The 26,204-nt window shown below is 49.1% G+C and overlaps 9 protein-coding genes across 10 annotated transcripts, besides 5 other annotated features; 7 read left to right on the forward strand and 2 right to left on the reverse strand.

Moving 5' to 3' along the window:
- Positions 1-245: 245 nt before the first annotated feature.
- EKO05_0010489 (uncharacterized protein) lies at positions 246-1,895 on the forward strand (the record flags this gene model as incomplete). Its single annotated transcript, XM_038947063.1, has 1 exon — positions 246-1,895. One exon carries the CDS (start codon positions 246-248, stop codon positions 1,893-1,895), a length of 1,650 nt encoding a protein of 549 aa, XP_038794187.1.
- Positions 1,896-2,120: 225 nt separating this feature from the next.
- Positions 2,121-2,140: a tandem repeat.
- A 2,090-nt stretch (positions 2,141-4,230) lies between these two features.
- On the reverse strand, positions 4,231-4,593 carry EKO05_0010490 (uncharacterized protein; the record flags this gene model as incomplete). Its single annotated transcript, XM_059637763.1, has 2 exons — positions 4,231-4,337; positions 4,392-4,593. 2 exons carry the CDS (start codon positions 4,591-4,593, stop codon positions 4,231-4,233), a joined length of 309 nt encoding a protein of 102 aa, XP_059493746.1.
- Positions 4,594-5,130: 537 nt separating this feature from the next.
- Positions 5,131-5,166: a tandem repeat.
- An 88-nt stretch (positions 5,167-5,254) lies between these two features.
- EKO05_0010491 (uncharacterized protein) lies at positions 5,255-6,433 on the forward strand (the record flags this gene model as incomplete). Its single annotated transcript, XM_038947061.1, has 1 exon — positions 5,255-6,433. One exon carries the CDS (start codon positions 5,255-5,257, stop codon positions 6,431-6,433), a length of 1,179 nt encoding a protein of 392 aa, XP_038794185.1.
- A 989-nt stretch (positions 6,434-7,422) lies between these two features.
- Positions 7,423-7,889: a dispersed repeat.
- A 2,517-nt stretch (positions 7,890-10,406) lies between these two features.
- Positions 10,407-10,448: a tandem repeat.
- A 1,294-nt stretch (positions 10,449-11,742) lies between these two features.
- Positions 11,743-13,457, forward strand: EKO05_0010492 (uncharacterized protein; the record flags this gene model as incomplete). 2 transcript variants are annotated; one of them, XM_038943088.1, is made up of 4 exons in its annotated part: positions 11,743-11,838; positions 11,885-12,156; positions 12,207-12,655; positions 12,709-13,457. In XM_038943088.1, the coding sequence occupies 4 exons, from the start codon at positions 11,743-11,745 to the stop codon at positions 13,455-13,457; spliced, it is 1,566 nt and encodes a 521-aa protein (XP_038794184.1). The 2 variants fall into 2 exon arrangements, with proteins under 2 accessions (XP_038794184.1, XP_059493747.1); XM_059637764.1 differs by having other exon boundaries at positions 12,207-13,457.
- Positions 13,458-13,476: 19 nt separating this feature from the next.
- Positions 13,477-13,710: a dispersed repeat.
- Positions 13,711-14,020: 310 nt separating this feature from the next.
- On the forward strand, positions 14,021-15,233 carry EKO05_0010493 (uncharacterized protein; the record flags this gene model as incomplete). Its single annotated transcript, XM_038943019.1, has 3 exons — positions 14,021-14,260; positions 14,313-14,526; positions 14,584-15,233. 3 exons carry the CDS (start codon positions 14,021-14,023, stop codon positions 15,231-15,233), a joined length of 1,104 nt encoding a protein of 367 aa, XP_038794183.1.
- Positions 15,234-15,804: 571 nt separating this feature from the next.
- On the forward strand, positions 15,805-17,310 carry EKO05_0010494 (uncharacterized protein; the record flags this gene model as incomplete). Its single annotated transcript, XM_038943168.1, has 2 exons — positions 15,805-16,352; positions 16,401-17,310. The coding sequence occupies 2 exons, from the start codon at positions 15,805-15,807 to the stop codon at positions 17,308-17,310; spliced, it is 1,458 nt and encodes a 485-aa protein (XP_038794182.1).
- A 402-nt stretch (positions 17,311-17,712) lies between these two features.
- Positions 17,713-19,677, forward strand: EKO05_0010495 (uncharacterized protein; the record flags this gene model as incomplete). Its single annotated transcript, XM_038947060.1, has 1 exon — positions 17,713-19,677. One exon carries the CDS (start codon positions 17,713-17,715, stop codon positions 19,675-19,677), a length of 1,965 nt encoding a protein of 654 aa, XP_038794181.1.
- Positions 19,678-20,519: 842 nt separating this feature from the next.
- EKO05_0010496 (uncharacterized protein) lies at positions 20,520-21,217 on the reverse strand (the record flags this gene model as incomplete). Its single annotated transcript, XM_059637765.1, has 2 exons — positions 20,520-20,942; positions 20,975-21,217. 2 exons carry the CDS (start codon positions 21,215-21,217, stop codon positions 20,520-20,522), a joined length of 666 nt encoding a protein of 221 aa, XP_059493748.1.
- A 3,058-nt stretch (positions 21,218-24,275) lies between these two features.
- EKO05_0010497 (uncharacterized protein) lies at positions 24,276-26,000 on the forward strand (the record flags this gene model as incomplete). Its single annotated transcript, XM_038943162.1, has 5 exons — positions 24,276-24,968; positions 25,018-25,116; positions 25,163-25,250; positions 25,301-25,422; positions 25,470-26,000. The coding sequence occupies 5 exons, from the start codon at positions 24,276-24,278 to the stop codon at positions 25,998-26,000; spliced, it is 1,533 nt and encodes a 510-aa protein (XP_038794180.1).
- Between the last annotated feature and the right edge of the window lie 204 nt (positions 26,001-26,204).

Raw genomic sequence — 26,204 nt, forward strand, 5'->3', positions numbered from 1 at the left:
AGATGGACTCTATTCCAACCTGCGTGACCTACGTAATACTGCACCACACCACCGTGCCCCGCCTCCACAGTCAAGTGCGGTTCCGTACTCGATTTCGGTCACTTCCTTCGTGTTTTTGAGACTTGCTTTCCAGCTTTTCTGGTTGCCCATCTCTCGAACGCCTTTCCCCCAACTCTTTCGACAATAACCAACGCTATACTGCCGAAGTCACCAAGGTGTAGGCGTGAGCCATTGACGCATTCAAAATGAACAGGCATGATGATACCAGTTCTAACCTCAACGACACTTCCAAGCGACACCCCCAAGACACCATGGCGCACAGCGGAAATCCCATAATACCAAGCAACAACAAGCCCAGCAACAAATCCATGTTAGCAGACAGACAAACGCTTCCGTTTGCAGCAGACGCAACGCATGATCCTGAACTCCCTCTTAGCGCCCGTGACTTCGCCGACAACGAGAAGTACGACTCACAATCTGATAGCGACACACGACTCGGTGATGTTTCAGACGTCCAGAATGCTCGTCTAGCAGCGGAAGCTTCAAAACAAAAGCTTTCAACAACACAAGCCGTCATCATCTTCGTCACCAACGAGGTAGGGATCGGCATGCTGTCCTTGCCCTCAGCACTCAACGTTCTCGGTTTCTTTCCCGGCGTCCTCTGTATCATCGTCCTTGGCCGGCTTTCTCTCTACACAGCCTACAACCTCATCCAGTACTGGCGCAAGTACCCATACATGCTCAACATTGTCGATTATGGACGCGTTCTGGGCGGCCCCTGGTGCGAAGCCATCTTTGCTGTCGGCTTTCTCATCAACATGGCTCTGATCTCTGCCTCGGCACTCGTAACCCTCACCATCGGGCTCAACACGGTCTTCTCGCACGCCAAATGCACAGTCGCTTTCACAGTTGTCGCCGCTGTTACAATGTGGGCCCTGTGTGTCCCGCGCTCAATGCGGTTTGTCTCATGGGCATCTTGGCCATGCACAGCCAGCATCATCATTACCGTGCTCCTAGTCATGATCACACTCGGTATCCAGGGCCCTCGCGACACATCTGCTCCTCTCAACCTAAAAGCCATTGGCAGTCCAAACTTCACCCAAGCCGTCTCTGCATTCCTCAACATTGCATTCGCCTTTGCTGGAAACCAGGCCTTCCCCACCGTCCTCGCAGAAATGAAGAATCCTTCCCATGACTTCCCCCGTGCCGTCACAATCGAGAAATGTGTCACAACCACCATCTACATCATCGTCGCCTCCACCGTGTACGCTCTGTCCGGCGAGCAAGTCGTCAGCCCAGCGGTTGGGTCGTTGCAGCCGACAATGGCAAAGGTCGCCTATGCGGTATCCTTCATTGGACTTCTCGGCACCGGGCTGATCTTCGGCATGACGAGCGCGCGATACCTACACGTCGTCTTCCTTCGACACACCAGTAAACTCCTTCGCCGCAAAGATTCTTCCGTGCGTCGTCCCAGTGTGGCCTCTGACCCCAGCCGCGGCCGCCGTTCTTCCATGTCCATCCCTCCCGTGTCCCAAAAACTCGACTGGGGCATCTGGCTCTTCTCCGTAACACTATTCTGGGTTGTGGTCTGGATCCTCGCCAACGCAATTCCCGTCTTCAACTCGCTGCTTAACATTAGCTCCTCTTTGCTTCTTTCTTGGTTTACGTGGGGCGTCACAGTGCTGTTCTGGTTCCACCTTAACTGGCACGGCAAGTGGCGCAGTTCTGGACGCAAGCTGGCCGTCGCGGCGCTAAATGTGTTTATACTGCTTTTGGTATTTTTCCTTACGATTCCAGGCATGTATGCGAGTATCAAGACGCTGCTGGGTGTGTTTGCGGATCCGAACCAGACGGTCAACGGTCCGTTTACATGTGCGGACAACAGCATCATATAGCGTTGTAGAAACTAAGAATTTAAGTCTTTTTCATTCTTCTCCGTCGGTTTGGCTTACTGTGTTTTAGCGGCATAGCTACCACCTCTACTAGCCTCGAGAGCACTCCATGTCTACCGCCCTCATTCCTCTCCACTACGCCACTCTCTATGCGTCGTCACACGTACATCTATGCATGAACCTATGAAATATTCACAACTCCCTCAAACTGCGGTACTCTAAATGCAACCCCCCCCCCCTCCCCCCCCTTTGGCGATCTTGCAATTAACAACACCACACCCCGCCGTCTTGGAAGATGTATTCATCTGAAGCTATTCCCCCTCGAATACAGGTATTGAACAAGTAATTTCGCGCGCAGTATCAAGAGGGTGAAGAGGATATATTGCAGTAAAGTTGAAGATTGAAAAAAATAAAGGTCTGCAAATAGTCATTATAATGCTCCGCAAAGCACAGGGAGATTGTGATAATTTTTTATAGAAGCCAAAGGATACCCAACTCAGTCCAAAGCCGGCACCACCAACCCGTTCGTCTTCGACTTGGGCCCATGCCCCTTGAGCACCTACCCGAAAGCGTCGTCGAGGATACGCAGACCCTCCGCGATCTCATCCGCCGACACCGTGACAGGAAGCGCTACTCGAAACACGCCGCCCATGCCGGGCAGGTTGAAAACATTGCATGAGAGGCCGCACGTCCGAGTTCGAGACCTGGGGCTTTTGCCTCGGGGTCAGAGGTGATCTCGACTCCCTGGGACATGATGGCCCCGCCCTCGCACGTCTCCAGTGCATCAGTACTTCTCGTGAAGCTTGTCCAGCCCTGCGCGCAGCTGCTGCCCTCTTTCCTGCGCGCGCTGGCAGATGTTATCTCGCTCGACAATCTCCAGCACCCTGTTGCCCACAGCAGCAGTCGGCGGATCCTTGAGATGGGTCGTGAGCTACAAGAACCGGCAATGCCAAGGTTTTAATTGAGAAGGAGAGCGCAGCAATGAACGAGATAGTCAGGTAAAACCGGTCCTTCAGTGTTACTCGAGGTATAATCTGGCAACACAGTGACCGTCGAATGCCAATCACCTATAGAGAGCGTTGCGGACTCAACGTGTCTGCGATTCCGGCACCTGCGCCCCTAACGTATTTCGAACAGTTTCTCCCGTGACAGCAACCCGCGTGCCCAAGCACGTCCAACGGTTAAAACACACCGTCGTTCAAAGAGCATTATCTCGTAATGCTCGCTGAGCCCAGTGCTTTCGCGGAAGAGCCCCTCTTAGTAGAAAAATTGATTTCTAGCCAGTTTCTCGCGCATCTTTCGCTGCATTCCTTTAATTCAACGCGGCTTCAGATCATCTGGCTTGCATGCTTTCCACCAAAACAAGAGCGCCGATAGCTGGATTTCATCACAATCGCATAAGATCCGGACGTATTTCGAAGTCCAGAGCTCCTGTAATGTCCAGATACGCCAGAGGAAAGGCCTCTTCGGAAGCTCATGTAGTGCTGTATAGAAGCGTAGGTAGCATCGTCGATACCACAGGTTCAGTCATGACACGCTTTGAAGTAACGATCCTTCGCTTTTGGATGCCTACGCGATGTTTCCGTTGCTGGCTCTTTTTTTGCCAATGCATTTCCCTGGGTTCGTAAACGTAGCGTTTTTGATACGTCAAGAAGTTTTGGTAGGTGTAAGGATTGGGATTGGTCATAACATAGCATGAGCCCATCGCAAACTTTGAGGCCGCTGTATGTATCCAACCCACCCTCGATACAATGTCGAACGCGGATCTGCTATTGGGCTGTGAGGTTACCCCAGGTGTAAGAGACGGCGTGGTAAGGCGGGGCATGTTCGACTGTTGTAGTGTGTAAGGAGATTTCGATGGCATGGTTGGCTTCGCTGCTGGTATGAACCTCGATCAACCGTGCATACGTTGCAGGACCCGGTAGCAGCAGATGCTCAAGCAGCTGACTACTAAACCAGGACTGAGCAGATATGTTCATTGTAACTATTGACAGTGAAAGTGAGATGGAGCGAGACTGACGCTGTTGAGCAAGGCAGTAACACATATGACCAAGCATGCATATGCTCGACACGAGCCAACCATTGTGAGAAGAGGACGCATCTTCGTGTTGGCATGCTTGGCAATAGTGTTGAGGGGATGAGCGTGTGAAAGAAGCGGGGGTTCAATTAAAAACTCAGAGGTAAAACTCGAGGTCTTCAAGTCTCGGGACTGCCCAAGCGCTTGTAGACATCTATGTCGTTTGAGGGGGTATCATACAAATTCAGCCGGGTGTGAGAAAAGGGAAGCCGCTTCGCGCGCAACGTCTTTGAGACTTTGCACTCTGCCATATTTTGAAAGCTAGTTGAGCTTCTTGTTGCCGACCTTGACGGTGTTGCCCTGGTTGCGCTGGTACTGCAGAAAGCCAAATGCAACTGCAGCAAGGACGCCAAGCATAAGAACGTTGCCTGTCACGATTAGTTTCGAAATGACGAGTGACAGCGGTTGCAAAGATGACCTACCCAGCACGAACCCAACAATGCCGCCAGCAAGGTCAACCAGGCCCCTGAAGAAGTTGACAAACAGGCCAATGATCTCAGAGAAGAACTTGAGGATGAAAGAGGCAGTCTTCTGGACAAGATCGCCGGCAGTGGTGAAGAAGGACCATACGAGCTCAAGGAGCGAAGTGAAAACGTCGGAAAGGGATTTGACAATCGACGGCATGGTGGCAGTAGGGTAGGGTGTGGTGTGTAAGAACTGCCGTGTATCGAGGTTGGTCTTTAGGTTTGGTGTAGTCGCAGGTGAGCAAGTGGAGGTGAGTATGGCGTGGCGTGGTATGGTGGACTAGCGTTGTTGTTGATTGCGAACGGCGAGAGAAGGTGCAGCTTTATGTGGAGGGAAATGACGCGACAGCTACGTACGACGCAACAGGTGTGACAGGCAGACGGGTTGCGTGTTGTTTCTTGTTTCTACCAAATACCTGGCTGGCGACCAGGCACCCTTCTGGACGACCTGAGGCGTTTCGGAGGGTGGCTGGTTGGGTGTAAGGATAATTGCTGTTGGAGGAAATGACGTCGTGCAGTCCGCAACCTGTCAGCACATCACGCACGTTTACAAGCTCAGAGAAGAAGATGGGTTCTTGAATGTACGTTAGCCGCGTTAGCTGCTACAATGCAGGATCAAGTTGAAAGCGGCTGTCAACGAGATGAACAGTGGAGGCTGTTGTAAGGATCCGTGGTTCTGCTGCCTACCAAGTGGACCCTCTCCTCTCTGCTCCGTACTCTCTGGCATCTGCTCCGTAGCCCTAGCTTAGTCATGCCTCGTGGCTGGGCAAGGAATGCGCTACGTCATGCGAGCTGCATCTTCCACAGCATCAGCATCGACCATGTCTACATTTGACAAACTTTTCGCAAAGGGCAAGGCCAAAGTGAAGGAGTTCCAGGCCCAACACCAAGGAGGCCAGCCGCAACAGCAGCACGGCTATCAGCAGCCATCTCAGCAGGGCTACGGCGCGCCGCCAGGCCAGCAACCGCAATACTCGCAGTCGCAGTACTCGGGCAGCCAGTACCCGCCGCAAGGCCAGTACCAGCAGCCTCAGCAGCAATGGGGTCCTTCGCCAAATCAATGGCAGCCACAGCAGCAGCAGAACTGGGGCCCGCCGCCTCCTCACCAGCAGCAGCAAGGCTTCGCACCGCCCATTCCGCAGAATAAACCGCACTCGCCAGCGCCCCCTGTACCGCAGAACCGCCCCACGTCCGCGCAGCCTCCGCCGCCGCAGAACATCCCGCCGCCCTACAGCGAGAAGGTCTACTGGAAGCCGTCCTTTGATGCCGCGACTCCGGTGTCGCAAAACTTCCGCCACGAGCTTGGCGATCACGGGTGGGGCAACGACGAGAAGCAAAACTACACCGACTCCCCTGCCAATTCCTTCCACCATGACAACCGCCTTGTCGTGCGCGCTCTTGTCCAGAACGGAACCTACACCTCGGCACGCCTGACCTCGCACCAGACGCTCTCCCGCCCGCGTGGCTACCTCGAAGCTACGACCCTCCCACCGTCGGCGCCAGGTATCTGGCCCGCCTATTGGATGCTTCCCTGCGAGCCCTTCAATTGGCCCGGCGACGGCGAGGTGGATATCATGGAGAACTGGAACGACGAGAAGACGAACCACTCGTGTTTGCACTGGGGTCACTACATCGGAGAGGATGCACAGAAGCACCGCGTAGTTCAGACGCCTCTGCCCGACCTCACCACACGGCCACACACATATGGTTTCGCATGGATTGAGGAAGAAGGCATCCCCGGTTGGAGGGGCAGGCTCATATGGTTCATTGATGGGAGACCGGTCATGAAAGGCAGTATACCAGCTGGGTCGAGGAGGATGGAGGACTACAGATTGCTCATCAACATCGCCATGGGTGGTACATGTAACAAGGGCAAGTTGCCCAGTGACGGGTACTATGATCTTGTTGTCAGCGATGTAAAGATGTGCGAAGAACCAGTGGGAGGGTGGCAAGCCTTTGAACACGCCTGGAATAGTACTCCAGAAGGCAAGGTCATGTGAATCTCTTTAGTGTGCATTGACTGTTGAATACAGAGCTGTTAGAAAATTCTGCTTCCTTGTTAGCTCTGCTGCTGTCATATCGAATCGTCCGTTTGGCAGACAATTCAAAACTTGGCTGAGGCTGCTGACATCAAAACTTCAAACGCCAGACTGCACTTTACACTTTCTACACAACTGCCCTCGCTAAGAAGATGCAGAGACGCTTCTACTGTACTCTGTTTGTTCAAGAGTAGGACGACAAAGGTAAGAACTTCGTGCGATCTCTGTGACTTATATATGACACTGTGTAGTCTGCTCCGCGCACCATCTGGCCGGCCGAAAAGATGACGGTTCACAGCGATGTGAAGCAATCATTCATTGCAGTAGTGGTGACAGTGTGCGCCACGGTATTGGGCCCAAGCTCCTTGCCATTGCCGCCAGATCGTCTGGTGAACGACATCTATGGCCTTAGTCCCGCCGAGATCATCATCTCGGCCACGTTTCAACCCGTTTTCAAACTCACGAGAAGCTGGCCCGACCGTCCGTCGTTACCGAATCTTCGTAGGATTGCCATGGATCTCTCCGTAACAAGGTTGAATCACCATCTGTAAGATATGTACCTACAGTCCTTTCAGATGCTACTCGTCGGCTACACAGATATTCGGGCCAGGGCAGCCAGCGTGTCCAACCGTAAGTAAACGGCTACGGCAAAGGTCGATTGCCGTAAGTAACGGCAATTATCGTCGGCCGTTACGTCCCAAAATTACAGCGTAGGCCCACTTTACAGTGTAGAGACGTAGCTACAGGTGTACAGTTGCTATTTTTAGTCTAGCGTAGTTAATAACTGTAAAGGAGGCCTATCCTGTAACGCCTGTAAGCACTTAGGGGTTGCTGTTTCTGTTAAATCTACCTACTTCTTCTCCTGTAGTATTATTAACGCCTCTATTTTAGTATATAGGCTTGTAATAAGCCTGTAACATAGCTAATTCTTCTATAATTAAATAGCCTCTATTATACATAACGTACTCCACGGTCGAGCGGATCACACGATCGAGCGGATCACTCAAAACCCCACCAAAATTGTCCAAAACTACAACCCTTTATTTCAACAACCACGCAATAAAATCTTCTTAAAATCTCAGAATAGTATTGCATAGTTATTGGTAAGTACATATCTAGATTTCAGCTTTATAGCTATAATAGTTATAGAAATAGCCTGCAAATAGTGCTAAACACCCCTGTAAAACAGTAATCGCTTAATAACGTCTGTGTTATAGATTCTAGCACTCTAAGACTTTTAAATACTCTTATTTATATTAGTGCAGCCCTGTCCTGAAAATTTTAGAAGATTTTATTGCGTGGTTGTTGAGATAAAGGGTTGTGGTTTTAGGCAATTTTGGTGGGGTTTTAAGTGATCCGCTCGATCGTGTGATCCGCTCGACTGTGGAGTACGTTAAATAATTTCTTGTTATATAACGCCTATAAAGTCTATAAATTAGGGATAGTCTGCTATAATAAGCTGTATCCTAATTAGCTGTTATTACCTTTAAAACGCTTTATAAGCTAGTACAGCTATTACAGGAAATTAATAAGCCTGTTAACTTTATCCTAATTATTCTTAGTAATATAATTATTAAGTGCTTTAGTAGTAGCTTTGTTAATTTTAGAGGTTGTATAGGTATTAAGGCTGCGTAGTTAACATTAATAAGCTTGTATAACACCTTAGAGCTCCTAGCAACAGAGTAATATAAGGTATGTTAAGTGCTAGCAGACCTCTCTAGCCTTTACAAGGTTAAGCGTAAAATGCTCCTATAGAGGATTATTATTAGATAATAATTATTAGTAATATTTAAATACCTTATAACGCTTATGTAAGGTATAAACAGCGTTAACAAAGTTATATAGCTTACTAATAATGCTATATTACTTATATAACTTAAATTAATCTAGAGGACCTACACTAGTAAGCTCTTCTTTAAACTAACTAACACTGTCTCTATATAGTGTTGCCTTAACAATAAGGTTAATTATATAGCTAGCGCAGCAAAGGCAGTAACAGGAGTCTAATTTAATTAATTTAGACAGGTTAGAAAGCCTGTTGTATAGCAATTAATTGTTACTAGTAGCATTATTGCTAATAAAGCAGTTAAATTAAGTCTTAAAGTTATACTTGCAGATAATGTTAATAATAACTAAGGCTTATGCACTACCTAAGTAATTACTAATAAGGTTGCAGAAGGTAAGAAGTACGTCTTATTACTTATATAAAGCATTAATAAAGTAAGCTACAATAGTAAGAAAGCTATAGTAGTTACGTAATGTCTACACATTAACGCTTACGCTAATCTTACTCTAAGCTGTCTTAATAAGTGCTGCTACCTCTAATTAATGTTGTTAAAGTTAATTATTAATATATAATAATATTGTTAAGCAGGAATTAGGTAAGGCGTAGAGTAGATCTTATTAATTCTAAGTAATTAGGCCTTATGTAGCAGGTGCTGTTATTATAGCAAACAATATATTATTAGTAATAGCCTAATTAATAAAGGCTAACTAAAGCTTATCCTCCTCCTAAGGGGTATGTGTAGTAAAGGTAGATAAGCTAGTAACGCGTGCAGCTGCCTATAGGTTCTTAGGGGTAGCTTAGGTGTCTAGAATAAGGCCTATTTTAGGGTTAATTTAATGCTTGTTGCGTATATGTGTGTTAACGTAAGCTGTCCTATTAACGCAGAGGGTATTAGGGGTAACACCTAATTTATAATACCTCTAGCAAAGCTAGTACTTTATAGTAGAGCTGTTAACCTCTAAGTACTGTAGTGTAACTCTATATAACTATATAGCAGCTAAGTCTTTTCTACTAGCTAGCTAGGCCTTATAGCGTACCTAATAACCTAGCTAACTAGCGTTAAGGCGTGTGTTCCTATAGTATACTTAGTTAAAATTAATAGAAAAGTTAACGCTAGTAGCGTTAGGGTGTTATATGTAAGCTAGGCTTACCTTAATTAATAGATAGGGCGATAGTAATACTAACAGAGAGGTTAACAATAAGACACAGGCTATCTTACTAAGGGTCTTTAAGCCTGCTAAGTAGTATATAGGTGCTCTAGTAACATTAGTAAGCTAGGTCTAGGTTAATCTAGTTAGAGGCATATTAATAATAGTAGTAGAGGGCGTAAGAGGGGAGGAGGAGAGGGTTATATAGGCAGACTTACTTAGAAATCTCCTTTCTAGCCACCTAGATAACTAGCTGTCCTATATAGCGCTAAAGTTAATAGATAATATAGATCTATTATAAGGAGCCCTAAGGACCTTCTTACTAGAGGTGCTTATATATACAGCCTAGCTACACAAATAACCTTTACTATTACTAGTTAATAGTTATATACTACGCAGCAGAGAATATGTTATACTAGGGTGTAGATGCCTTAAAAAGCTCTAGATTTACTTTCCTTTAGTAGGTGTCTATATTATCCTAGCGCGTTGTATGTGTAACAGTAAAGTTAAGCGTATAAGGAAGCTAGGGCTTGTTATAGGTAGGCGTAGAGGCAGAGGCAGGTTATAGGTAATAGGCGTTGTAGTGTTATAGTGTTATAGGGATAGTTTAATTAACAGGGAGCTTAATTAACACTAATTAGATAACTTATCCTATTAGTAAGGCGCTAGTATGTTATTTAGAGCAAATTTAAAGCTGTTGCAATGCCTAGGGATGCTGTAGTTGCTAAACCTAGTAATGTACCTCCTGCATACCCTTATAATTAATTTAGAGTATAACTATGCTTTAGAAACATGTTCTATAGGCTTTATCTGCCTTTGTGCGTATTAATATTAAAAAAAAAACGTAATAATCGCGTTGTAGCGTGGTAGGGGAGGAGGTAGTGATACTGTTAAGGCCTTACGTTAGGCATAGTGTTAAGTTTTAACAATAGTGGCCCATGCGGCCCCCCCCCCTATCCCCCTATTGTTAACACTAAGGTTAGCCGTACTATAACTGTATTACAGCTTTATGTATAGCTACAGTACGTATACGGCTACAGCTTATATAATTACTGTTACTTACTATATTTACGGCTGTAACCCGTAACCGTTACGGGCCGTACTACGTACGGTTGGACACGCTGGGGGCAGCAACACATGGTTAAATGTCGTTTTGGACATCACAATCCCTGAGCAACGTTGGATTGTGAGTTCTCACAAGTTCACACCCATCAGGGACGCAACCGCACATCGACTCAAGCTTGTGGGATGGTATCGAACTCGAGGAGAGCGTAGCACCAGAATTCTCAACCTGCAACTTAGAAAGAAGATACGAGCCTGAGATCTTGATGGGCTGGCAGTGTCGAAGCGGGGAGCATGCTGGGAGGGTATTCTTCGTCCAAGTGAGGACGCCACTCCGCACCTCTTCTGGCTTACTACCTGGGAAACAGCTTATGAAGGAGGAGGTGGCACTGTTGAAGGACGACATACGGCCTGTACGGAACTCGGACAACGAGGAACTGCGAATCATGCGGCTAGTGTCTTACGCACCACCCACATATGATGAGGCTGTTCGTACAGCAGTCACGAAAGGGTTGAGAGGCTTCCAAGTGAGGAATTCTGGTGGTTCGTGATTACAATGGTGGCCGTGTGTCGAAGGGTTCGAACAGGGTGGGATATGATGAAAAGAACGCATGTCAATTTCAAATCTTAGTGCTGTAATGCGAAGATCTATAGCACTGGGGTGTGGCGATCAGCAAGCCTTTTCACTGTTTCCAAGCCAGGCTCCAGTAAGACTCGCAACATGCTCCCAAGATTACATCACTTACCTACCTTTCGAAATTGCGCAACCCTACCTCACTGCGCCTGCTGCTCGGCTGCTGTCATTTCCACGTCTACCGATCTTGAGCTTTTAATGCTCAATCGGCTCTCATATTCTCTCGTCTCAGGGATGAATTCTTATCATGTGCGCCAATAGAATCGCTGCTGCATGTCCGTGGTTACACGATTTGAGGAAACGATAAGCTTGATTGGCTGCGTTCTATCACGCAGTGGTAATGCAGGCAACCCGGTCTATATCTGACTCCGCATCATATTACAGGTGGTACAACTTGCAAGGCCCCTCCATCGGTGCCTGAGACGCAGCGTACAGGATCATGCCACCGCAGCAGGACGTCTGAAATGGAGTGGTTGGAATTAATACATCAGCGCTGCCCCGCGTTTTCTGCGAAACGCTCCAACGTCCGACCTTTCAGTCTACCGAATTGCAACTCTCAGTGCAGTAGCAGCCTAGGATCGCACCCGCTACTCACAAACAGAGCTTGTCGTAACGTTGTTCTACCAGCACAGAAGTTAGAATGGGGCTCGCGGAGAAACATCACGCAGTCTCCAACGTTGCGTACGATGTCGACGCTCGCGAACTTGCACAACTTGGCAAGAAGCCCATACTGCGTGTACGAGTCCTCTCTTAAACGGTTTCTAGTCGCTAACAGCTAACAGCGAAACTTCTCACCAATCGCCATCCTCGGGCTCTCATGCTCTCTGATGGTCACGTGGGAGGGTTTGTTCAGCGTCTTCGTCTTCGGTCTGCAAAATGGCGGCCCCGCGGGTCTAATCTATGGGTTCTTGTTTGTATGGACCGGTTACACTTGCGTTGTCGCCACTATGGGCGAGCTTGTCAGTATGTGGCCCACCGCGGGTGGGCAGTATCATTGGGTCCATGTGCTTGCACCGGAAGGATGGAAAGACGTCCTTAGCTACCTTACTGGATGGTGTGTTTACCGTTCGAACTATGCCTGACATCACTAACAAATGTGGGCAGGCAAAGCGTGATTGCGTGGCAGGCAGTCACGGCTTCAGGTTGCTATCTTATGGCTACAGCGGTCCAAGGCCTCGTCATCAACTCTCAATCCACTTACAAGCCCGAACGCTGGCACGGCACGCTTTTAGCCATCGCTATTATTCTTGTCTGCTTACTGTTCAACAGTTTTCTATCCAAGGGTTTGCCGCATGTCGAGACTGCGACGTTGGCGCTCCATGTATCACTTTTCCTCATCATACTTGTAGTCATCACAGTCATGTCGCCAACTAAGAGCAGCCACAGCGAAGTCTGGGCATCATTTCTTAATGAAGGAGGATACGAAAGCAAAGGACTTAGCTTTTTCGTTGGCCTTATTACCCCCGTGTTTGCATTCACGGGTGTAGACGGCGCCGTTCACATGAGTGAAGAGGTCCGCAACTCGAGCCGCGTAGTCCCCTGGGCGATGATGGGTACGTACCTCCAGCTACCAAAGCAATTCCATTCGCTGACAGCAAAACATCAGGATCCATCCTCATCAACGGCGTCACCGGCTTCGGCATGCTCATCGCAATACTCTACTGCATCGGCGACATCGACGCCGCCCTCAGCACACCCACCGGCTACCCCTTCATCGAAATTTTCTCCTACGCCACCCGCTCATCCGCTGGCGGGACCGCCGTCTCTGCGCTGATTGTGACCATGTTCGCGCTCTGCACCGTATCTACCCTCGCTTCCGCATCTCGCCAGCTGTGGGCGTTTGCACGGGACAACGCCGTACCCAACGCGCATCTCATCTCATACGTGCATCCGCGCATGAAAGTGCCCATCGTCAGCATCGGCGTCACGACCCTGATCTCCTGCTTCTTGAGCCTAATCAATATCGGGAGTACGACCGCCTTTAATGCTATTGTCAGCCTGACTGTGTCAGGGTTCTTCGGGAGCTATATTCTGCCATTCTCATTGCTTTTGTATGCGCGCATCAAGAGGCCGCAAGACCTTCCGCCAAGTCGCTTCAGATTGGGCAGGTGGGGCGTGCTGGTCAACGGGTATGCAATTGTGTGGAGCATGCTCGTCCTGTTCTTCAGTTTCTGGCCGCAGAACGTTCCGGTCACACCGCTGAACATGAACTGGAGTGTTCTGCTGTGGGGTACGGTTAATATATTTGCTGTGGTGTTCTGGTGCGCACACGGGAGGAGGGTGTATAAAGGGCCGGTTGTGGAAACACATGCTAACACTATGTTGGAGGGGAACATCGTTGCGAAGCACGTGTAGAGGAGCCTCTGTCGGTTCACTATGGTATCCGGCGAAAGTAGAGTCCCATGGCCAGTGCAATGTGGAGGAAAAGTAGAGGCTTGGCAAGTCCGACTCCCGAGGTTTTCTTGGCTTTCCACCAATTAGCGGACATCTTTTCCCTTTGTTATCTGCATAAGCGTCCGTGCGCGTTCGTTATAAACATCAATAGGCGTTTCTGCACAAGACCCACCGCACTGTCCATGGGACTCTACTTTCGCCGGATACCACAGTACTCGTTTGTCACTTCCTTGAGCGCTGGTGGACACGTTGGTATGGATTGCACGCTCGCTTCGAACCAACAACTCCTTTCTCCCCATGTCGAAAAGAAGGCGAATATGAGCACAGGCGGTCTCGCATGCCTCTGGATGCTGAGATTGCTGGGTTCGGGATTGCGTGGGTGCATGTTACGATGGAAGGTGTTTCCGTTATCTCGTCGCGGAATCACGTCATCACTTTGATTGGTCAGCGCTTACCTCCCCTAAGTCCGTACTGTGTACGACTTCGTACTCCTCACTCATCAAGAACACCAACTATCAAATACAATGGCAGCGCGCCGTGCTCTCGAAAACGGGTCAACCTCAGATGAGCGTGCGCCTTTGCTTGCGCCCTCGCGATCTGAAGACGTTATTGCTGCGCCGACAGAAGAAGAAGAGCTGGCTGCAAAACCTCAATCGGAAGCGTCCAAGCGGCGGGAGTACGGCTGGCGAGGCTTCTGGATTGTTGTCGCTATTCTCATCGTTGCTTTATTCGTAAAAGGATGGATCGAGTCGGATGATGTTGATGTGAGTGGTCTACATCACACATGGACATTGCGCCTCTGACCGCGTGTCTTAGTTTGATCTCAAAGGAGCTTTGATGCGTGCCCTAGGTGGGGGTGTAAGTGGTGCGGCCGCGATGGTTTTGCAGGTCCTGCTGTTAATGCCGATACGGACTATCATGAACTACCAGTACCGCCATGGAACTTCGTTGACTGTCGCAACGAAGACACTGTATCGGGATGGCGGGTATGGCAGATACTACGCAGGAATGGGGGCCGCATTATTTCAGGGTGAGCTTCACATCAACTATACTACTTACTTGAACCATCATTTCTAAGCATCAACAGGTCCCATCGCACGTTTCGGAGATACAGCAGCCAATGCTGGCATCCTGGCTCTTTTGCAGTCCAATGGATACTTGGCTGGGCTACCATCACCAATTAAGACGATTTTTGCGTCTCTGTGCGCTGCCGCCTTCAGAATGATTCTCACTCCCATCGATACTTTGAAAACCACTCTCCAAGCCGAAGGACCGCGCGGAACTACCCTGCTTCGTCAACGCATCAAGACCAATGGAGTTGGTAGCCTGTGGTGGGGTGCTTTTGCAACAGCTGCTGCAACTTTCGTTGGCCACTACCCTTGGTTCGCTACATACAACTTTTTGTCTGAAACAATCACCGAGCCTCCTAGGAGCAACATTGTCCCGTGGCTTCTTAGGGCAGCGTTCATTGGGTTTTGTGCTTCGGTAGTCTCGGACACGATATCGAACTCGCTACGTGTGGTTAAGACATATCGTCAAGTACACGACACCCAAGTTTCCTATACTGAAGCTGCAAGGCGAATCATTCGACAAGATGGCAGGCGGGGTTTGTTTGGGCGAGGTTTGAAGACAAGAATCATCGCAAACGGTCTGCAAGGTATCCTCTTTTCTATCTTGTGGAAGCTGTTCTTGAAGATTTGGGAGGACAAGACTGGCGACAGCAAACATGCGCATTGAATCCGAAGGATTCATAGTTAGAGCAGTAGACGTGCAGAAGTAGATTTGGTTCTTACTGCCCGCTGTTAGTCGATATCAGACGTAGACGAACGCTCAGAATGATACACGGCGTTCGAGCGTACAGATTCTCTGAGTATCGACCATCCTCTGAGAGTACAGAGATCGCCTGACGTCGAGAACAACCAATCGATTCTACACCCATCCACCATCCGTATGTTGATACCCCCGCACTTCGACAGCCGTTGCCAAGTCCACAGTGGAGATATCGCCGATCTCGGAACTGACCAGTGCAGTTAGACTATTCTGATGGCGCCTTGGTGCCCCTTCGAGCTTCCTCTTCTGATGCAGATTTGCAGATGTCATGGCGGTGCATGCGAATATCGTCATCGTCGGAAGATAGGTTAATCATGACAGAAGCGAGGTTGCAGATAGCAGCAATCAGCAACCGATGTGAACGTAGAGTGGGACAGCTCGAAGCGACGAGAATAAAAGCCACCAAGGTTGCCTGTTTTGGGTGTGTTAGACGTAATGAAAGTTGCGATCGAGTTAAAGAAACCCAGCATTTGCCATCATGTGGTCCAAAGTATGCAAAATCGCGCTGCTAGCAGGCAGTACACTTCCTTCAGCTCTCGCATCACCTCTACAACCTAACACCTCACCCAATGTGTTTCCAAATACGGACCAGTGGCCTCTCGCAACCGTCGGCAAGGCACTGGAGCAGCAACTTCCTGATGCCGACCTGCAAGCCATTCTCGCACATGTCTCACGTGTCAACATTGAGGCCACAATCCGGAAACTGGCCTCTTTTGGTACGCGACATACGCTCTCAAGCCAGACCGACCCTAATCGCGGTATTGGTGCTGCTCGCGACTGGCTCACTGTTCAATTTCGAAAAGCCGCGAAAGCGAGCAATGGCTCTATGAGTGTGTCGTGGAACAGCTTTATCAAGTATCCCGGGGATAATGAACGCATTATCTTCCCTGTCAACATCACGACCGTTGTTGCGACTCTGACAGGCAGCGAAGATCCCGAACGGTTTTATGTCGTTGGTGGACACTACGACTCTAGGAACAGTGACCCGGTAGACTATGAAGGGGATGCACCAGGCGCTGTGGATGAGTAAGTACGGTCTATATTGTACAGAAGACACGTCACTAACGCGGCTAGTGCATCTGGCGTAGCAGTATCTCTAGAATTGGCTCGCATCTTCGCTACCTACAAGCCCAAAGCTTCGATAGCATTTGCAGCTTTTGCAGGCGAGGAGCAAGGCCTTCTCGGCGCCGAAAACCTTGCTAAAACATACAAGAACAGCTCGACTAACGTTGGCGCCATGATCAATCTCGACATGGTAGGCAACTCCAAAGCTGAAGATGGGACTTCTGATCCTTACAACATCCGTCTTTTCTGCCAGGGCACTCCTCTGACAGAAAATGCTACTGTTATGACCTCTCGCCTCAGTATTGGCGGCGACAATGATAGCCCATCTCGTAACTTAGGTCGCCATATCTACGAGGTTGCTTCAAACGCCTTCACTCAAATGACTGTGCGCCTCATCTACCGTCTCGATCGCTACGGCCGCGGGGGTGACCACCGCCCGTTCCTCGAATCCGATTTCAATGGAGTACGTTTCGTGCAACCCAACGAAGATTACACACAGCAGCATCAAGATATCCGAATTCAGGACGGCAAGCAATACGGTGACCTCGTTGAGTTTCTTGACTTCGAGTATAATACGCGTGCAGCCAAGGTTGTCGCGAGCACAATGTGGAGTCTCGCCAATGCCCCTGGGGAGCCGACTAACGTCGGAATCAACACAACGGCAAGCGATAACTTCAGTCAGTTCAGATGGACTGCTCCACTGGGGTTGGAGCCTGAGGGGTATGAAATCGTGTACAGGGATACGATTGAGCCGCATTGGACGAGTGTGATCGAAGTGGGCAACGTGAATTGGTACAACCTCACATCGGCGACGATACACAAGGACAACATCATTTTTGGCGTCCGCAGTGTAGGCAAAGGCGGCTACAAAAGTCCTGCGGTGTTGCCATTTCCGTTTGGTTGCGCAAGGAACTGTTGATGGTTCATAGGCTTAGTAGTATGATTCCGCAACCTCTATTGATACGGGCAGGTTTGATTGGAGTATGTGCCCACAAATCGTGGTCGCCTTCTCTTTGCATCTGTTGGTTTCTACCCATTAGGCTCAATGTCGTCTACTTGCCAAGCTAGGTACCCTCGTTCTGCTTGTCATCTCATTCCCAGCCCACACTGTGTTACTCAAGTATTAACTACGACTCTGACTAATCTGTAGATACAGTTTCACAGCTGTTGAAGCTCCACTCGAATTGTGACCAATTATAGTCGAGCATGACTACATGAGGCCAAAGCCTGCAGTGCCCCGCACTCTTCAGCCATTCTCTTGACACACCCCACACTTCGGTTTGAGACGGCGATAGCAGTCCCATATTAGTCTGTCAATAATATGGTAGATACCACACGGCACTTAAGTGAACGATTTGAATACACGGCTCTCGCCAACCCAGCTCAAAATATTCGACTGATCGAGGTGCATCAACCAAGCGGGCCCTCTCTCATCCCAGTCATCACCATCTCTGAGACAACCATCCGCGATGCGCCGCCTGCTAGTCACGCCCCACCCTATGATGCGATTTCCTACACTTGGGGAGATGCAATCGCTGAAGACTGCATATATATCCGGCATTGCGATGCATTAGACATGCAGAAATTTGAAACTTTGATAGTACGAAGAAACTGCGCCGATGTCTTGCGGCAGCTTGCTCAATTCGCATCTTCAAGGTACTACTGGATCGATGCAATTTGCATAAATCAAGAAGACGAGGACGAGCGAGCCCAGCAGGTGGCGTTGATGGGTAACGTTTTTGGTCGGGCCCAATGCGTTCTCGCCTGCGTTGGGGCGCATCGAGATGACAGCGCCTTTTTGGCTCATACCTTGGATCGTTTCGACGAATTCATGGCGGCAGGTCAGGTTTCGAGTAGTGTCTGGACAATGAGGACTAATCGTTCTGGAAACACTCCATGGAGAAGCAGAAGCGACTTCGGTACATCTCAGGAAGCCAGATGCGTCATACGGTACTTCGCTTGGGTTAGGCAGGCGAGTGACCTTGCTTTTGAGCGCTTCTTTCGGGCTCTCGATCGTTTCGCACGGCGAGTGTACTTCTGGCGAATATGGATTCTCCAAGAACTTTGTCTGGCAAATAAAATCAGGATATTCTGTGGCGACAACGAATTGCGTCTATCATCCCTTCTTTTTTGGTGGAGGGACGCGAAGAGCATGGCAATGCATCAGATACAATATCAGGACGCCGATTCAGGTTATCCTGTACATGCATTTCACACGATTTTGGAGAAGTTAGGACCATCTTACCTTCAAGAAGCGCTCTGGAAAGACCCACACTATTTTCAAGAACATGGGGGATCGGGTCTTGGGACTGCATTCGAAGATATGCTCTACGAACGTCAAGCTACCAGATCCGGTTCTCAACCCTTCAACAGACACTTGATGGCAATCCCGGATGTTCTTAGGATGTGCGAGTACAGACAGTGTCAAGATCCGCGAGACTGCATCTACGGAACCCTTGCTCTATGCAATTGGCGGACTGGTGTCTCTTTGTGCAGAGGTGGTCATCATGTCAACAATGGATCGATCATTCAACCAGATTACAAAATGTCTGCTTTCGATCTTGCCAAATCGCTCATGCCAGGCCTCCATGATGTCCCACAGCTGAACAGACTAGTCATGGGCATGTTAGGTCTGAGCCATCTAGACCCAGAAGTCCAGAAAGGTCTCGAGCTTCGATGTAGAAGGTTTCCCGACCTCATGTCGCTGGAAACAATGCCATATCGACGCATAAGCAACGGAACGCAGAGCTGTGTTCACATTGTGGAAGGGGGGTTTCAATTAACACCCGATTCCCCGTGGTCACTCTTACAAGAGAAAGTTGGATTGATGGCGTACACAAAAGTGCTCGGTCCGGATGATCGATGTTGTGCGATCACATCGGTGTCAGTCAAAACTGGCGATTGGCTGATCCCAACGCATTACGGCCGAGGATTCGTACTGCGACAATGGGGCCACCGCTATACCATCATCGCAAAGGCCTACTGCCCACCAGAACTAATGTCTGATGAGCTTGTGCTCACTGCATTTATGATGTGGTACGATGTCGATGACCTTCTAATCCATCTTGTTGGAGGACTACGAGGTCTTGCGGCTGACGAGATCGATCCGCCTTCCAGAGAATTGATCGAGCATCTTAACATTGGATTTTGTGCTACGGAAAACTCGTCATTTGGCCAAATGCCATCCCGACGCCGAATTTTAATGGCCTATGAATATGACTTTGATACGTTGGGGGTATGCGAAACGATTGTAAGAGACTGCTACGAGGACAACGATATGATCTGATAAAGCCTGAAATCTCGGTCTCATCGATTGGTCGTATACTCACATAATAGCGCTTTAGAGACAAATAGACTTTGTCAAGCTCTACACGCAGCGAGGAATCATATCTCGGAGTGTAGCATTTAAACAATTTGAAAGCTATGAACTAGGATTGTGCTGCATTGCTTGAACGAGAGGGCAATGCGATGTAGCCAGAATAGAAACACTCGGAGTGTTCAATGTCATAGCCATCAGCAATCCCGGATCAGCCCTGCGCCCGGCAGTGTAACAATGCAGGACGAGAAGATAAAGGCGACCTGCTTCCAGTTGACTGCGCGAAAGTCGTAATTGCAGAGTGCTACACCAATCGTTGCACCAGTCAAGCATTGTGTTGTGGAGACAGGCAAAGCAGGTCTCGAGGCGAGGAGAACAGTGATGGCTGCGCCGAGTTCCATCGAAAACCCTCGCGTAGATGAAACCTGAGTGGTCTTATTTCGAAGCGATCGTATGATATAGTATCCGTAGACTGTGGTTCGAATGTCGGCAAAAGCTAAAACAAGACGATACAAAGCTAGATACGTACACCAGGATCCCAGTCCGAGCAGTAGACCGGCAACAATCAAAATCCAAATGGGGGTGTCAGCCTTGGCAGTTACCTCTCCACTGGTGTATGTGTTGTAGCTTGTAACCCAGGGGCCGACGGAATTTGTAACCGCAGGATCCTTAGCACGCATCGGGACAGCTTAAGAACATTGACCTCGCATCGTTGTTGGATCCGTGCGCAATGGATATTATGATCGCGGATGCTACTTAGGCGTAGATCCATAGATTTTTGACTCGATTGTTGTAAACAATAGCGCGAGCGTCTACTGTACCAAAATCTGCAGTAAAGAGTGAGTGAAGGAGACAAGTTCTTCTGACTTTGGCTTACTCTTTTGTGTGACAACATCACGGCTGACATCTTGAAGAAGCAAAAATGTGGTCCAATTTGTAGTATTTTTTGGCGAGTTGGATGGCAGATGACGAACAGGCTCCAAAAATCGCTCCTCCGGCTCGGGCTTCTTGGGGATGACATGAGCAACAAGATCTCCCCGGTCATTCGGCATGGAGAGCTGACAGGAAGGGAGCGCTTTGGAAGCATCATGCAAGTCGTTGTCTATATCAATCGATGTATACAAACCTTCGTTGCTGTTGTGGCTCAGCCCCTCAGCAATAGGCGTAGGATCGCTCAGCGGAATATCCTTTAAGGGGGATTTCTTGAGGTAGTTGGTCGGACTGTCTGTAGAACTCTTCGAGTGGTAGTCAGTGGCTACCTGGGTACCTTTTCCGGGCCAGTAGATTGGGGGGTCCTCTCGGTAGAGTAAGGTTCCAAGTGGAATATGCCACGGTTGTATTTGAGCGTCGTTCTTGACAAGGCGCCGATGAAATTAGGATACAAAAAGGTGTATTCGACAGCTAGGATGCCGAAGAAGACACCAAGAATATTTCCGGTCGCTCTACCGGCATCCATTGATTCTCCATTTAGAAGCTCATCAACTATGAACAGAGCTAGGACACCAGCCATGAAAGCTAGGTACCAGGGGATGAGTCGAAGGCCCCACTCGAGAGGGTCTTTTCTTTCCAATACAAGATACGTTATAGTCAAGAATAGAACTGTGGATAAACCAGCTGCAGTAAGTGGCGCAATTGCCCAGGAGGCGGCAATGTGGCTGAGACTGCCACTTGCCCAGACCTATTTGAGAGGGGTTTGTGCCGCAATACCAGCGCCTGCAAGCGCGCCGACGAAGGTCTGGGTGTTGCTATAACTAGTGATCAGCGATATGGTTCAGGGTGATAAAACCATCGAAACCTACCTCTGAGGGAAGTGTCGCTCATCTGGCAAGGTCGAAGGCTTTTAAGGACTCTTCGACAAGGGGATCTCTGTAAAAAATGGCAGTAGTAGACTGGAGACTCGAGATCGTAGACATGAAAAGCGGAAATCGCCTTCGTAGGAGGCATTCACTTAAGATCTGCAGCGGGCCCCTGTTGGCACCAGTAATCATTTCTCCCTGGGTCTACGCAGTCGAAAAAGCATTCTGGGTAAGCTTCGGTCTGCATTTACCCGCCTCTACCAATTTCTCCCAACTGTTTCCTGATGTTTGCCTCGAGCACTACTTTGGCACGGTGCGAGAAGCGTCATTGTAGCAGCTCCTCGGCAAAGGGTAGTACTGAGAATAACAATGTGGGATCTTGCACTTGGTGGATCACATCCTTGCCCCATCATATCATGGTATCGTGTGCTGGTGGGAAACAATCGCTCCAGCGAAAGAGCAGCGTAGGTTGAAGAACTTGGGCGGTATCGAAGGAGTTGCCAAGAACCGAACATGGTAGCACCTATTTCCGTGACACCCGTCAGCCAAGCACTTGGCATCGTAGCGGACACAACGGAGTCATTAGCAAGCACCCTTCTTTTCTTGTTAAGCATTGGCATGTGTAAGACTGGCCAAGGTGCAGCTGACTTAGCTTGGCAGCAATCCTTCTATTGCTTTTACTCGCCAGGAGGCTCAAGCGCGTAGCGACAGAAGTTTCAATCGCCAGACATCGGCATGTGTTCTGCCAGCGTCCTGAAGATGTTGACTGCCTCAATTTAACAGCAGCCATTGTCTACCGGCAATTGTTATCGCGGACCCATTTGCGACAGTCCAAAAAAACAACAATTACGTGTGACCACGAGTGACCTTACCTCGTGTGACTGCTCAATGTTTCTCGCTCCATAAGCCTGTTGATCTCTCACGGCTGTATTGGCGTCCGCAAGCATTTGCCCTGAGCTCCTGTTGGCGCTGCACTGACCCGCTTATTCAAGATGGTTGATCCTACTGGATCAATCATGGACAGATACTGACAAAGTTGGTTGAAGGATGAGTGCCAGTCATCTATGGGTACTTAAAATCTGATCTGAATCTGATCTGTACCTGGAGGTTCAAGTGACACCTCGAGTATATGGGCTGGAGGTACTTTTTTGAGTGTAACCCCATCTTCCAGAGAACGCCATGTTTGACTTGAACCGCTAGTTCTTTCATGTTATAGTCCAGGTTTTGGAAAAAATGACAGGGCAGAGGACAGACCTTGCGGCACGGTAGATAATCATGGGAGCTTATAGCTCTGGCCCGCTCCGTTCAGTATTTTGGTCACTATAGCAGTGTCTGACCATAATGAAGCAACTTTCGCTCTCTTCGCAAGCTTAGACATGACCTGATTTGTAACGCGTGCGGAACGAGGAACGAGTGATGGCCAATCTGATCCTAGATCGCAAAGAAACCGAGACATGTCATCTCTGTTTGCGTCACTAAAGAGAGGCGTCAGCTCGCGTTCCCCCCGTTGTCTGGAGGTCTATTTCCACGTTGCCCCACTTGACCGGGATTGCGGGTGCCTCCAATGCCTAGAAGCTGTGGAAGAAAAAAGATGGAATGCAACCGAAAATTGGTAAAATACCAACACGTAATTAAGTTGACAAGTGAAAAGAACACAAGCTACAGGCGTGTTTTTGATAGGCAACAGCGCCAAACGACGACGTAGCCGCCCTCACCTAGCTCATACGAGTAGTTCCCTCCTTAAATCTGTTCTCATCTGCGAGCTCATGCCTGTGTTATTAAAGATTCAGAAGAGCCATATCTTTCTTAGAATCTGCCGCATCATCCATGCACGTTGCGTAAAAGAACAGTCTTATTGATTGTTTGGGCGGGAATAAAAATTCGTTGCGCGGTCGGAGAAAACGATAGGGGATCTGCTTCTTGCTTCACAATATACCTTTAGCTATGAACGGCTCGAGTAAAATCACTTCACTGCTTTGAAACGACAGAGATATCTATATATAACTCTTGACTTACTTGCTGAGATTGGCATCTGGTAAGGGGGTAACAGCATTATGACGCAATCGATCCGGAACAGCTCGGGGATTCTATATCTTATTAACTCTAAGAACAGTTTTGTTTCGCACAGAAAACTCCATTTCTAGGTTACGCTCGCGAGACTTTGGACGAAAGAGTTTGAAGGCGCTATCACGTGGCTTTTGTGGGGAAAATGGGGCGCCCCCAAGTGAGGATTAGCGCTAACACATGTCCACGGTCCTCCCTAGGTCGACTCTTGCTTAGTACACCCTTCACACGCAGCACAAAGCATCATGGCATTGAACTTAGATGACAGAAAGTCATATCAGAGAACCGCCCCTGCGCACAGACGCTCATCTGCAGGGTGCCTCGACGTCTGGCTGGCCTGCACGTTAGCCCTGAGCACCTCATCCGTATCTCGAATGACATCAGCTACAACGCACCTCTCAGGTGCATGAACACTCCCGACAGCGGCCACTGATAGATACAAGCCTACCGCCTTGCGTCTAAGCTCCTGACCGTATCGTATTTAGTGGCGCGGTTCAGTGGGGACATCTGACCGTGACGACCCTGTATCGGGGAGAAAAGCGATTGCAAATAGACGATTGTGGAGGGTTGAGCGCTCACGCAATCTAAGGCATGTATGCGACAATCCTGGAGTTCTTGCGAGCGCCTTTATCGCACAAGTCGCGCCTCTTGGCCCGTACAAATTTAAGTCGCCCGCAATTACTGTTCCTATCAGATCGAGCAGCAAATATGACTTTTGAGCCTGCGACAGACAAGAAGCTCGACTCAGAGGTATTGTCCAAAGATGATACAATTTCAACCCACATCGAAACGCCAACGCCACGGGACCTGAAGACAAGGAAAGTGCCATGGTATGCCTACATCTGGGACTACGAACCAGATCGCACGCACGAGGAGCGTGTATTCGTCTCCAAACTCGATGCCTACCTCATCACCATCCTATCTCTGGGCTACTTCATCAAGAACCTCGACCAGACTAACATTAGTAATGCCTTCGTGAGCGGTATGAAGGAAGATTTGGCCATGAACGGAAACCAGATCAACCTGGTTGATACTGCCTGGACCGTTGGTTACGTTGTTGGTCAAATCCCAAGTCAGATCATCCTCACAAAAATCCGCCCCTCTGTCTGGGTGCCGAGCTGCGAGCTAGTCTGGACAATGTTGACGTTCACACTGGCAGCAGCCAAGACTAGCAATCATGTTATTGTCATACGTTTCTTCATTGGCATTGCAGAATCTATCTTCTACCCGGCTGCGCACACCGTCCTAGGAGCTTGGTATAAACCGAGTGAGCTCGGCAAACGGGCTTGCATCTTCCACGCATCGTCTGCCGTGGCTGCTATGTTCTCAGGCTACCTCCAGGCTGCAGTCTACAAGGGCTTGAATGGTGTTCACGGTTTTGCTGGCTGGCAATGGCTCTTTGTAGGTGTCTCTGAGATCCATCTCTGTATTCCACGCTGATTTCTCGCAGATTATGGATGGCATCATAAGTGCACCCATCTGCATTGCTGGATTTTTTCTGCTGCCTGATCTACCGGAGAATACTCGCGCTTTCTACTTAAGCGATAGTGTAAGACTGCCGGAAAAGTATGACTGCGAGTAATAACAATATCTAGGATCGAGCATTAGCGAAAAGGAGAATGGACAGCGTTGGTCGCGCCCCACGAAAGAAGCTTACTTGGTCTACATTCCGGAGGATCTTCAGTAAGCTAGTAGATACCCTTTTTTACTTCAAAATGCTAAACCACCCACAGGTCGCTGGCACGTCTATCTTTTGACGATCCTTTACGTAATCTTCATCAACGTCAGCCCGTCCGGCAGCGTCAATCCGTTCTCGCTTTGGCTGAAAGCTAAAGGGCTTCCGGTGTCCAAAATTGTGAGCAGCATGGAGCGCCCCGTCAGGCATGTGCTGACTGCTGGTAGAATATCATCCCAACAGGGAGTTCGGCAATTCAGCTCGTCCTGACTGTTTCGTTCGCCATCGTCTCAGACGCTATCCGGCATCGCGCGCGCATCATGTCAATCAGCACTTTGCTCGGCGGTTTTTCTGCCCTTTGCCTGGCCATATGGAACATACCGACCGGTCTAAAATGGCTCTCTTTCTTCCTGCAACGTGCATCCGTGCCCTACGGTCCACTGAGTATGTCTTGGGCCAACGAGATCTGCGGCGCAGATGCTGAAGAAAGGACCCTCGTCATCGGTATCATGAACTCCATGGGCTACGCGTTCAATGCCTTTATACCACTTCTCACGTACCCGCAAACTGACGCACCGAAGTTTCGGAAGGGTTTTATTTACTCGACTTGTGCCTTCGCCGCTCAAGGCTTAATCACTGCAGTCGTCGCGTACATGCAGAAGAAGGATGCGAGAAAAGCAGGAATAGCAAGTACAGGAGATGAGGAGAATGTCGACAATGCAATTTTGGTCGGTGCTACAAGGACAACAGACCTTTGAAGTTCATCGGTAACACACAGACGTCGCGCATGTCCTTGCGGTTGTGGGAGCTCGATAAGTATCAACTTACAGAAAGCTCAGAGCGGATTTGTGGCGGTGCAAGATACATGCGCTGTCAGCCAAGTCCTTTTGATGCACGCCGCACGAATGACAAGTCCGGAGTGTTCGTTGGCATGTATGGTGGGGAAGCCAAGGGCAGTGCAG

This window comes from Ascochyta rabiei, chromosome 19, assembly GCF_004011695.2.
Source record: "Ascochyta rabiei chromosome 19, complete sequence".
NCBI lineage: Eukaryota > Fungi > Ascomycota > Dothideomycetes > Pleosporales > Didymellaceae > Ascochyta > Ascochyta rabiei.